Source organism: Gavialis gangeticus, unplaced genomic scaffold (genome assembly GCF_001723915.1).
Source record: "Gavialis gangeticus isolate Ggan-Ray unplaced genomic scaffold, GavGan_comp1, whole genome shotgun sequence".
NCBI classification, from domain to species: Eukaryota; Metazoa; Chordata; order Crocodylia; family Gavialidae; genus Gavialis; species Gavialis gangeticus.
In genome coordinates, this window is record NW_017728995.1 from 31352070 (window position 1) to 31365278 (window position 13209).

The 13209-nt window shown below is 49.5% G+C and overlaps 1 protein-coding gene across 1 annotated transcript in view; it reads left to right on the plus strand.

Moving 5' to 3' along the window:
• Positions 1-13209, plus strand: part of IQCG (IQ motif containing G) — a 34502-nt gene that overhangs the window by 15872 nt on the left and 5421 nt on the right. Inside the window, exons 4-7 of the mRNA XM_019503054.1 lie at positions 2204-2332; positions 5595-5676; positions 11996-12157; positions 12862-12936. Of these exons, the coding sequence (XP_019358599.1) occupies positions 2204-2332; positions 5595-5676; positions 11996-12157; positions 12862-12936 (448 nt within the window). The remainder of the gene's footprint in view (positions 1-2203; positions 2333-5594; positions 5677-11995; positions 12158-12861; positions 12937-13209) is intronic.

A 13209-nucleotide genomic window follows, 5' to 3' on the forward strand; every position in this document is an offset into this window, starting at 1 on the left:
ATAGAAGGCCACGAGTTTGGTCTGACAGGACCTGCCTCTAATGAACCCGTGTTTGTTGCCCCTAAGCATAACCTCCCCTGCTGGCCCCTCGTGGACATGCGCCAGGATAATTCTTTCAAAAAGGTTGCCCAGGAATGAGGTCAGACTAACCTGCCTATAGTTCCCCGGGTCCTCCTTCCTCCTTTTTTTGAAAATGGGAACCACATTGGCCCTCTTCCAGTCCTCTGGCACCACACCAGAGCACCACGAGCGCTCGTACAGTCATGCCAGGGGTCCCGCAATGACCTCAGCCAATTCTCTCAGTACTCGGGGGTGGAGATCGTCTGGACCAGCTGATTTGAATACATCCAGTCCTTCCAGAAGTTCCCTAACTAGTTCCTCACTGACCCTTGGCCTAGGTGCACCTCCCCTGGGGTTTAAGAGGGGGCCCAGCAGGGGGGTGGCTGTTCCAGTCCCCGCTCAGGAAAATGGAGGCAAAGAAGTCGTTAAATAGGTTAGCTTTGTCATCTGGTGCGACGACCAAATTTCCTAGCTTGTCTTGCAGGGCCCCACGTTACCTGGTATCTTCTTTTTGCCCCTATGTATTTAAAAAAAGACTTCTTGTTGTCCTTGATCCAGGAAGCTAGTCCCAGTCCCATCTCCGCCTTGGCCTCCCTGACTCCCCTCTGCAGCCCTGAGCAACCGCAGTGTAGTCCTCCCTGGTGATGGCCGCTCCCTGCAATTGGGTGTACACCTCCCTTTTGGCTAGGAGTTATTCCCATATGCTTTTGGTGAGCCATGGGGGCTTTTGTGCCCTCTTGCCCCCTTTGATCCGTGTTGGGATTACCTCCTTTTGGGCTTGGGGGATCGTCTCCTTAAGGAGCGACCACTCTTCTGTCAGAGCAACCTTCATGCTCATGTACAGGCACCCGTAGTTTCCAAGACCCATTCAGCCCTGGGGAGCATTGTGACAGTTAAGATGTCTTGCTGTAGCCATGGAGGCTCGAGTGCAAGTCTTACTCTGAACTCATGCCAATTGCTGTCCTGGTTTGACCCAGCTGTACATGGGGACCTGGTCAGAGGTGACAGGACCAGCCAACCACATGGCTGTCTTGTGGGCGGTTGGTTACAGGAGCTGGTGTACCTTACCCACACTAGCCCAAGATGCCAGTAGGCCCAGTCCTGACCTCAGTCTTGGCAGCTGCTTTGACTGACAGCAGAAAAGCCATTTACTGGAAAAAGGAGCTGGAGAAATAGCATGGCTGTTCAGTAGGAAACAAACTGATGAGACTGCCCATTCACTTCTCAGAGATCTGCCCAGCGAGGCCCATGGTTGTGACATCTGGTCACTGCCGACTTATCTAGAATTTGCACTGGCGGCCTTTCAGTGATTCACTGCAGGAACCAGCCAGTTCTGGCCTTCTAGTGCTTGAGACCAAGTGGCTCCTTCAGCACAGCTATACGGTGACAGCCATTTCACAGACTGAGCGTTGTCTCTTGAGATCAGCCAGTGTAACATATGATGCCTCTCCAGCATGGCTACTGCAGTGCACTCCACCCTGCTTTACAGAACACAGCAAACAGCATGGCCAAAAGGTTAGCAGGGAAACACACTAGCTCATAGTTAGCCTCTGTTAAAAAGATTGAGTTGGCAAAAGTTCTGATCACTTGGCAGCACCCATTAAAACAAAGGAGAAATTTACTATTAGGCTCATATTTTTGAAACCTTGGCCTATATTATTAAGCAATGAAGGAAAACAAAGGGGCTCAAGACAATTCAATACAAAAAGAGAACGAAAATCCCAAATGACTGGAAGATTGCCATTGAAATGTAAGCATGTGAAATTCCACATGCTGGTCAGTGGTAAGCTTTCCAGGCCAGGATTGTAGCTTGGTAAAAGTCAGTACAGGACCTAACACAGTGGACTTCCCTGATGGCCCAAAACTTTTGCAGCAACTGCAGTATCAGTACGAACCAGTAACAGCTCGACTACATTTAATCTTTTAAGGCACCATAATATGAAATACTCCAGGTGTGTGAATGGGAATTACATGGTAGCCATAACCTTGGATTTGGCTTAGTAAAAGGATCTGAATAAAACAGAAGCAGGGCATGCATGGCATCACCATAGCTTTTTAGCAACAAAGAGGAGTGAGGCCTATTTAGCAGAGCCAGGCGCAAAATAGCAGCAAATAAGGTCTTTCTCCTTGTTCTTGTCGGCAGGCAGTATGCCAGCCAGGTGATTGCAGAGACCTTGCTGGAGATAGAGACTTCAGGAACATTTCAGAGCCTGCTACGAGCCGTGGAGAGAGAGAAGGAGAAGAAGAATAACTTACACAACCTCATCATCAGGTTAGGGCTATGGAAAGCACTTTCACAGCGCCGTTCCCTGGGGGGAAGGGACTTCTGCCCCTCTGGGCATGGCCCGACAGTACAGAAGAGCATGGCTTCCCCATGTGTCTCTCTCTAGGTGCATTACTATCATTCACCACAGAAACATTTCAGGGGAGTGCACTGCTGGGCCTGGCATTTGCCTGCAGTGGGAATTTGCCCAGGTTTGAGCCTCAGGAGGTCAGCTGGGCTAGTGTAACCCCTCCAGGCCTTTGGTTTGTCCAGACACAATGGAGTGTGCTGGCTGCAGTGGCCCACTTATGACTTCCCGACCTTGGGACTCTCTGGCTCCTGGGGAAGTTAGAGCAGCAAAGAATCTGTTCTTTCTTCTTCTGCAGGCCCCAGGTCCATTGACAACCTTAAAGCAGTGAAAGATGAGGCGTAGTGCTTCTTCTGGTCCTTCCAGCCCTCGTCCCTGCCACATCCACTCCCTCCCTTCCCATGTTACAAGCGCTCTTCTGCATCCAGCCTGCACAGAGTGAGTTTGCTGCAGCTCCAGGTGCAGAGCTCTGACTCTGGGGCTCCAGCTTCAGTACCAGATGGAGACATGACAAGCAGTTTCTGTGCCCTGGGCAGATAGCAGTGACTCCTTCCAGAGACCCCATCACAATTGGCCCCTGGGGCAGGCACCCCCATTGCCTGTGTGGAAGAAATCAAACTTCGCGTTGTGGTTGAATCAGAACTGACAGAGCCAGCTTTTCTTTATTGAGGGCTATACTGTGATTACAGGGAGGATTTCATACAGTAAGGGGAAGCGCCCACTTGTCTGTTTCAAAGGAATCCTCGAACTCTATAAGTTTACAGGCATATTTATACTTAAGACAGAGAGAGAAAAAAACACGACCTTGGACAGTAAATCACTGATCTAACACACACACAGGCATACTTACTTAAAGAAGAGTGAAACATTGTGCTTATAGAAAGAGTTATCAGTTTCTGGTTTCACAGAGAGAAAAATAAACTTAACATCCGTGCACAGGGTAATATATCAAGACAAAACAAGGCATGCAGGATTCCTTATCTCAGAACATGTAACTGAAATAAGCAGTATCAGCACCTCTGGTCTCTGTCTTCTTAGTCAAGTGAGGAGCCGGGTTAAATGCATTACCACACCTGCCTATAGTTACACTACTGGTGTGGGAGGGCCTGGTGTGGCAGCCATCACAGAAAGGGGAAGGTCCCACCAAGGGGGAATCTTCTGCCATTCCACAGCCCCTTTCCTCCAAGTGCTACCAAGCTGCCTCCAAGCTGGCACCTCCCAGAGCACAGACCATTGGTCACCAACCAGTAGATCTTGATCCACCGGTAGATCTCGGAGCCTCTTGCAGTAGATCTCGGAGCCTCTTGGAGTTGATCTAAGGCTGGGGTGGGGGGCTGAGTGCCCGCAGGCATGCACACGTGCACCCCAGCCCAGCAGGTCAGTCCACTGGGGAGGAAAGGGGCGGGGGCTAGATTGAGGCCCCTGCGGTGAGGGACAGTGCCGCAGAGGCAGGAGCAGGGGTAAGCTGAGTGGGGCCCCGGCCAGATGGTACTTACCTGATGGGGAGGTGCGCCCCCAAATAATTTTTTCTCCCTCTGCCTCAATCTGCCTTTCCTTTCCCTCCCCACAGACTTACCTGCTGAGCCGGTGGGGGGAGGGGGGTGGCGGCAGTGATGCATGGTAGATCTTGGGTTGCTTTTAAATGCTAGAGGTGATCTACTGAAAAAGGTTGGAGACCACTGGCGTAGACAGCCCAAGCTACATTTTGCATTTTGCATACCTTGATTTCAAGCAAAGCTGAGTGCTTCAACAGCATATCACAGCTTTACTTCTCCACCCTAGGGACTTGCTGTATAGCTGTAAGCAGGGCTGATCCCTGGGGTAGGCAGGATTTAGAGGGGAAGTGTATAATTTCACCTGCTGCCCAAAACAGGAGTTCCATGTTTCAGAAATGAAGAGATCTCTTCTACTTACCGGTGCAGGGGGCAGAGGGAGAAATGAATAGTGGGACTTGCCTGTGGCATAACTAGCTAGTGCGTCACATTGAAAATGAATGGACGAATTACTGAATTTGAAAAAGGCACCTCACTTTATAGTCCACCCCATCACTTGTGTCTAATAATCACTGCTATAGGTGACTTCACCACATACGCATGCTTTGGAGTGACGCTTATGCGACTTTCAGTAAAACTTGTCTGGTTTTAACAATCAACCCATGAGTCTAAAAGCAGCTTCAGCCTGCAGCAGGAATGGAATTCATTATTAGGACCTCCTAATTTATCACATTCACCCAGATGCTGACAGTCTGTATGAGACCATAAGCTCCTAGGGCAAGATCTTGTCATGCTAATTAATTTATCAAGTGCCATACACCATCATGGCACTGAATTGATAATAGATTATAAGCATAAATCCTTTGGGGGGGGGGGGAATCAGGAATGAAACAGGCAAGGGAAATGTGAGCTCAAAAACCATTGGCCATGGCAGACGTCCTATTCTTCTATTGTTCTCTGGTTTCTAAAGGTAGAGTAGAAAGCTTGAGGAAGTCTATTTAAAATCAAGGTCCATAATATTCGGGGATAGATGAAAAGCTTCAAGAACGTTGTTTTCAAGAGTAAACATTTTTGTAACTTTTGGTCTTTGTACGTACCCCTTACTGATTTGAAAATTTAAACAGACCTGTTTTTTGTATTTGCTTTTTTTAAATACGTAGATGATTTTAAAGCTCTCCCTTAGAAACAGACCTTCACGTAAAACCCAAACTCTGTGTAATTTGCCAATTAGGGCCAGGCATCTGGGCTGAAAACAGTAGTGCTTCCACCCTTTCAAGCATATAAACTGAGTCTCTCTCAAGTCCACATGGGTCCTGAGGAGACAGTGGGTTTTTGCTTAAACAAGAACGTCATATTGCTTCACTGTGGATTTACTGACCAAGTCATCTGTGCTGCAGTGGTATTCCAGCTCCTGCCTGTCAGATATGTAGCCCCCCTGAAGCTTAAAATGGATAAAATAAAAATGCTTGTTCCCAGTAAGCCAGGGTACCAGAGAGGCGTGCAGAGCTGCCTGCCTAAGGCATCGACTGTACTGGTCTCTGAACCGGCAGGATAATCAGAGCAGTGTCCTATAAGGTGTTCAATAGTGCAGCAGACAGCAGGAAATCCCCTTTCTAGATAAACAGTTAACCCTTATCTCTCTGGCTGCATCTAAAAGACTGTTTTTTTCCTCCTTTCCTTTTTTCTCTAGAGAGGAGAAAGGAAGGAAGGAGATAAAATCCCTCCAGAAGCAGCTGCAAGAAGTCAAGAAAGAAATGGAGTTAGAGCTTCAGGTGAGAGCACTTGAGACAGGCCAAATGCCAGAGGGGAAGCGTGTTAACGAGCATGCACAGATTCAGATCTGCCATCCCTGGCAGCTCCCGAGTCCCTGGGAAAAGGATGCAAGTGCACATGTTACAAGGCCAGGAATTCACTTTTGGTACAAGTAGAAACAGAAGAGTGAGGGCAGATACAGCATCGCTGTCCTGGGTATTGAACAGTTGCTGATTAGTTTACAAGCACTGACCAGGGCTGTATGGCTATAAGCTCTGGGAGCGTGCAGTACAAAGAAAGATCAGATGAGAATGCATGGGGGGACTTGGAGGGGCTGGTGATTGGGATGGGACTGACAGGGAGCAGTGTTTGAAGAAATGGGTGGGTTTCCAAGGAGTTCAGTGGAAATAGTGAAGCTGTCAGGAAGAGTTATCCAGGCAGAGGGGCTGCCATGGAAGAGAAAGCAAGATGGAAATGCAGCGATGAGACTGATGTCACCAATGGAGTGAAGAGAACATGATAAGAAACAAGCAGACATGGGGCAGAAGCAGGGTCAAAGTGGGTCTCAAAGGCAAGAATCTGGTGATTGTTTCAGTAGGGGAGGAGGAGACAGCAGGTAGATCTGAATAAAAGAGCGAAGCAGCTGAGTGGCTAAGTGGTCACGGTACTCTCAACAATGTAGCTGAGTCTGGAGGGAAGGATGCTGTAGTAGGCAAGCCAGAAAATCAGTTGGGCATCGCTATGTTGAGGAAGAGCTACTTTTCCATTGAAGCTGCAGAAAACTGACTTGGAGACAGCATGGACGAGGAAGAGACACTGAAAATGCTACCATGATTGCAAAATTGCCTTGGTTATAGCCATATTTAAATCTGAAGAAAAGCAAAACGTCCAGAAGTAGCATCAGGGAGCAGAAAGACATGCTGGAGTGGGAAAGTACATTTCCCATGCTGGGATCACCAGCACAGAAGTGCTAGCAGAGGCACAGGGACAGATGAAGTTGGGTTGTGTAGGGGGAAGAAAAGGAGGACGCCAGAGAAAGAACCAGGAATTCCCAAAGAGGAGGATGGTGGCAGCAATGCTGAAACAAGCAAATAATTAGCCAAGCAGGAGGTGAAAAGGATAATCTGAGGAGCACAAAAGCTTGGCAAGACCATGAAGGGCGAGGATTTTCTAGAGGATTTCAGTGTTTTCAGCTTGGCAGTGCAACTATAGGATTTTGAGGGCACAGTCAGGTCTCAAAAAGGGAGTTGTGTGGCTTGGTCTATACTGATCTGCTACCACTGGAATTGGGACTGGAGCCTGTTTCTGGGCCTGAAGGGACAAAACAGAGGAGCCTAAAGCCTTCTGACCTCCTGTCAACATGAGCTGGTTGTTTCAGTCAGCCTCAGGCAATGTGGCAGCTCCTGGAAGATTATAGTCTGCCTGTTCCCTTTTGCAGTGTCTCATCCAGTTCAGGTTTGGATGTCCTGCGGGGAATGGCAGGTACCACTCCGGGCACTTCCCCAGCCTAAGGGGTAGCCACTCCAAAACGCACAAGTAGAAAACCAGCTGCTCTTATCTGGATCTGGTGCCAAAGTCTGTGCTTGCAAAGCCCAACATGTCTGCTCTGTTCTGTCCTATTGTGTGCTTGTCGTAGCTCCAAGCAGCAGCTGCCAGGCTCTTGGGACTTCCTTCTTTCTTGGCTTTATTAAACCTTTTGCAGTTACTGAGGTGATTGCCTCTCCTCCAGCTTTGCCTTCTCTTCCTTTAGCACCTTCGCTATGTTGGCTCTTTGCTAGTTCTGGTATTTTTTCCGGCTTGAAATCCTCTTCCCAGGTTTCTTACTGATTTTGCCTTGGCTAACAAATTAAGACAGAACTGCTTTCACATCCTGCTTTCCTCCCAGTGCCAGAAATAACCTCAGCCATTATAACACCCATGGGAGAATCATTTATATTCATTTCGCCAGGGGATTTCCAACAGGCAGCTTTACAGAGACTTGCATAATTTGGCACCTTTCCAACTAATTTAAAACATGTTGATTATGGAGCACATTGAGTAGTGACAATAGGAGGGTCTAACGACTAAAACCCATATGGCAGACTCCGTTCTTGGGTTTTGAAGGGGAAGAGAAAACAAAAGCGAGCAAATATCACCATGGAACAAGGAAAACACATTCATTGCTCCAGGTATAGCCCTTGTACGCATTTGTTTGGAGCTGTTAACTTGACACTAATTATGGTGTTGACAGTAACCCACCTCTGTTGTACTCCTTCGGTTTGCACACCACCGTCATCAGCGATTTCAGCTCATTTCTAGCAATTACAGCACCTTAGCTGCAACGATTGCTGACGTTACATAGCAGCCTACAAAAACAGCCACTTGCTAAGTTGGCCATGTTTGAGTGGCAATAGTCTATCCAGATTATGCCTGTTAATTATTGAATGCCAAAGTAATGTACAGGTTATGCTTAATCACAACACATCAGGAAATATAAAGTGCCAGCTATGCCATTAGCCCAGGGGCTGTATGCATCCTGGAGGCTTTATGGTGCACATTATACAACAATTAGCAGAGGATAGGTTGCACATGTTAACACAGCTTGCATCTGCAGGTTTTATTTGGATGCATTCTAGATAGGCACTTATAATCCTTGTCGGTGGGTACCACCATTGCACGCTATGGAACATGACTCACATCTGTCACCCAGCCTTGCCCTGTGGGAGAAACGTGTGCAGTGGAGTGTTTTGTGGTGTTTTCTAAAGGCGCACGCACTGCTGCAGGCTGATGGCAGAGAAGGTAAAGTCATAGCAACGCGCCTGCATTTAGGGCACAAGGTGGAAGGCTGGTGATAATCCCCCTCCCTACATTCCCAAGGGCTCTGTTGGACTGTTCCTTGCAATTGAAACTGCTTAGTCTTAACATGGTAGCAGTATTCATTTGGATTCAATCCTCCCTGTTCTAAAAGGGATGACAGATAATGAGAATTACCCAGCTGTCATGAGCTCTGCCAGCTTTGCTGTAGGAACTGGCCATTTCCTTAGACCTGCAAGGGTCATTGCCAGAACAACTAGGCCACACTGGGGCCTTCTCAGCGACAGAACCTGGACGGCCTGAGCTGATTAAAGACAGTCCTCTGGGATGTGAGCCACCATCCGACCTGGCCGCATCTACAGTTCACGTCATCCTGGAACCCAGCTTGGGTCTGCTAGCCACACGCGAGCCAGTCTGCCATGCAATGGGTACAAATGTGTAGGGAGTGTACTGGTCCTGCTGGCTGGTGGGCTCTGTAGAGGGTTGGCTACTACTCTTCTGTTTGCCACCAGCTGTGCTCTAAGTGATGGTGGGTGGGCACTTAAACCAGCTTTAAATCAAAATGCCTGGACCCGAAGGTCATTTCCTACCGAGTCAAGTCACGCAGTGCGTGGTCCCGGACCAGCGGGAGACCGTTTCCCGACCTGACGTTTAGGAGCAGAGTGACTAAGACTTGCAGTGGCCTGGGGAGGTCCCGTCAGGCAGTGCCGAGGTTTTGGCACTGTCCTCAGTCCGATGAGTGATCATTTTGGACGTGTGCTCCATGAGCCTGCATCTTAGGTCTGGCAGTTTCGGAGCTGAAGTCATCCCAAACGTACAGCCCAGGAATTTATTCCACTCATTATGAAGCACACAGCGTTCCAGATGGACCCCAAGCTCTTATAAATCAAGATAAATAAGTGTTGACCCAACCACCCTCCTACCCACTTCCCCTCGCAAGCACTGCTGAGGCTGGTTCTTGCAGGCGGGAAGAGCCTCTCCGTTTGCTACTAGCATCCCAGACACCAAGATCCTTTGCAGCACTGAAGGCTGGTCGTGGGCGAGGAACACACCACAATGCCCAAGGAACAGGTACAGGAGAAATGGCAGTTCGGCCTGTCTCAGCTGAACCTCCTGGCTTCAGACTATTTTCTGGGTTTATAGTAGAGAATTAAGGAAGAAGCCGAGTAGGTCACTGTCTCACCCTACATCCATCCTTAGGGTCCCTGTGCAGCTTTGCTATCCCATCCCATCCGTCTGCAAGCTGCATTTTCCCACTAGAGCACCCACCACCTCCCTCCCTCCCTCACTCCTGAATCCCTTGTGACACCGGAGGGCAGCATGGGTGAGGCAGCCATGCCACCAACTCCCGTGTCTGTCTGCCGGGACATCAGAACTGCCACCGACCGGCGCAGAGCATCTTGCCTGGTCTCCTGCATCATACGGGGGCAGAGAGCGGAGGCTGGAAGGGAGAGTGACCTGGGTCTGAGCACGGTTTTCTCCCCTATTCCTCTCTCCCTTGCAGCCTCCAGCATTGAAGGTCCAGGAAGGTCCGATTCAGAAGCCATGCCCCTTGCTCCCATTCTCAATAGCGACTGAATCCCCTTTCCTCCAGGCACGTGTCCAACCCCTTGGTGACTCTGGCCGAACTCTCAGCTCCCACCACATCTGGTGGCAATGAGTCCCACGCTGTTAATGCCACACAGTGCAAAAAAGAACTGCCTTTGTTCGCTTTAAACTTACCACCTACTTGTTTCATGCTGTGACCCCTCCTTCTTGTGTTGCGAGGGACGGTCAAGAATAAAACCCTCTTGACTTTCTCTTCACCATTTAGTATTTTGCAAACCCTTCTCATGTCCCCCCTCAGCCTCTCTTTCTAAACAGGATATGCCTGGTCTCTCCCCATCCTAACTCCCCCTCCCCTCCATTATTTCATACCAAAGGAAATCGAAGAAGGAAAAACAACAAGCCTAATGGGGCATAAATAGGTCACATCTCCACTCATTTGAAAGCAGTTTGTCTGGAGTCATATGACCATTTGGGTGGTTAACTGATATTTGGGCTTGGAAAGCTTTAAAAAATGTGGATGCCTGACTTTCCAACCCACAAAAACATCCTCCTCCAAGCACCTCCGTTGTCCCGAGGCTTTATAAACACAGCCTGCTCTCCCTAAATATATCCAATGGGACATAACGTTGTTGGGGAGGGGAAGGATTTTCCCTTTGCCTGTTCCAAGCTCTTCTTAAAAGGAAACCTTTCAAATGACTCAGGCGGTGCTGGCTTTTAAACACAGTGCTATTGAACCGGCTTTTCTCCTGTGGCATTTTTCCATGTTGACACGGCTGGGGAATGCGATGGTGCTTGAGAGACAAGATCTATGCCTTTCTGTGAGCTTCACACCATTTCAGTCCCGGCGCACCGGTTTTTCATCGCCAGCCGCAAGCTTCAAGTTGATGAACGTCAAACCCGCTGCAACGTGACAGCGAACAAACAGGAAGGCCCTGATGGTGTAATTAAAGGCACGTGGCCCGGGAGTAAAACCAGATGCATTCGGTTTGGTCTCGTATAATTGCAGCCTGGGCTCTGCGGCCTTTCCATTCTTTGGATGGAGTCGCACGCTTTTCACATTGCAGAGACTTCTCCCGAGTTACCGCCCTGGATACTCATCCCTAGCTGAGAAACAAAGCCAAAGAAACTCCACAAAAGCAGGCTGATAGAGTCAACCTGTCCCTTCGCTTCCTTCCGGGGGCGTCCACGTGTCTTGTAACACGCTCAGAGACACGGTCCAGGGAGCTCTGGGGAAGGACTCGCTGCTGGAAAGCTCAGCTCTCCACTGCATGTAAAAGCAAGCAGGGAAGGGCTGGTGGCTCCTGGACTGTGTGGCTGGTGCTTGGCACCCAAACTCACGCACACTGCACACCTTTGTGATGCGATCTGTGCTGTTAGCACAGTAAGATTTCAGAGCGAGCACTGCTTCCAACCCTCAGGGACCCACAGGGGCAGAGCAAGGTTCAGTTTTCTCCTGGTCTTATGTTTGCTTTGTAGGTGTCTACAGAGCTAGCAACGTTGTCACCCAAGGGACCCAACACGCCGTGCAAACTACAGCATTAAAACCTCAGTCCCATGGGACTGTGGCTTCATCCCCTTGATGCAGATGGGCAAAAAGAGGCATAGAGGCTGGGGTGCACCCAAGCTTGCGCAGACACAGACCCCAACACCAGCAGTTATTTCATCACATGACTGAGTTTAAATCACTGAAGTCAAGGGATGGCTTCATGCTTGTTGTCTGGCACATACTCAACTAGCTTTCTGAATCGGGGCCACAGAGGCCTCCGCTTTCTCTCCAACCTCTAGCTCCTTCCAATCACTGCCAGGTGTAGGGTTGATCACAAATCAGGCTTCCCTTTGAAGATCAGGCTGAACACAACCCAATAATTTATTTTTATGTATTTTGTGCCATGTGTGGAATGACAGAAGTGAGGTCGGCACAGAGCAGCAGGCTCCAGAAACTTGGGAGCTGGCTTGGACCCGACAGTTCTTGATCTTGTCCCTCCCACCTCTTCTCAGAACCGCAACGAGATGATCGCCTACCTCAAAGACCAGCTTCAAGAGTTGAAGGCCAAAACAGACATGGAGAGCCGCTACATAAAGAAGAACACGGAGCTCCAGGTCTTCCAGACGCAGAAGAAATGCAGTGATGTGGAGAACAACCTGTACAATGAGATTGAGGTAAGTGCTCCCCTTCAGTTGGTCCATAAAGCACCTCCAGCTAGTCAGGAAGGAGCCGGCCAAGTGGGGCCTGCCTGACCTCGACGTTCAGCCACTGGAGAGCCAAGAGGCGTTTTGCAGTGCAATGGAAATGCCCCTTCCCTCTGACCGGACCCTGTGCTTCCCAGAGCAGAGTGCAGCCTTTCCAGCTGGGATCCTGCCAAAACTGCTCAGGAAAAGGATTCCCCATGCTGATTCTATGCGTGGGGTCCCGAACCTTGTTTCCTAGGGCACCAGTGCAAACCTGTGGCTGGTGTGGAGGAGAGGGGTCCTGCTGTGATGCGCTCCACCCCTCCAGGACAGCATGACAACCCCTTGCTCCCACCCTTCATCACAATGGTGGATGTGCTTTGGAGCAAGTACCTGGGCACATCTAGATCCAGGGAAGCCCTACACCACTTCTCCATACCCATGGAAGGGCCCACTGCTACCTCGCCCCGGGAAGGCCACCAGCACGGGTTCTTTGGTACCTGGATACCACACATTTCTGTAGCCCCGTTGGCTTCTTGCTGGGAAACAAAACCTGTCCCCATCGTCATGCGCATGGGTCTCTCGGAGAAAAACCTCTCATTCACTGCAGTCAGGAGTTTGTCACCAGCTCTGCTTGGCTCTTGGCACCGTGTGCCTAGAGACCCACCGACCCATTCTGTCTGGGTTGATTACAGATGCTGAGGACCAAAACCGATGAGGAGGTCAGAGCCCACATGGAAATTGAAAACTTCCTCAAGCAGCAGCAGGCGGTGAGTGATTGAAATGATTGTAATTAGGCCTTAAAGCCACAGCTGAGACACGTCAGATCAGCGGATTCCCTTGGCAGCAATTAGTGCCCAAAGAAACGCAGCTCGGCCCCATCTAGCCTTCTGGCAGCTTCAAGGCTGCTGCTGTTTTGCAAATACAACATTACTGGTGTGTGACTGTAGCAGAGCACATCTTGCCCTTAAAAGATCATTAACACAGGTGACTTGGATTTTGGATTGTTGTAAATCTGCAGAAATGTCCCCAAATCAGAATTC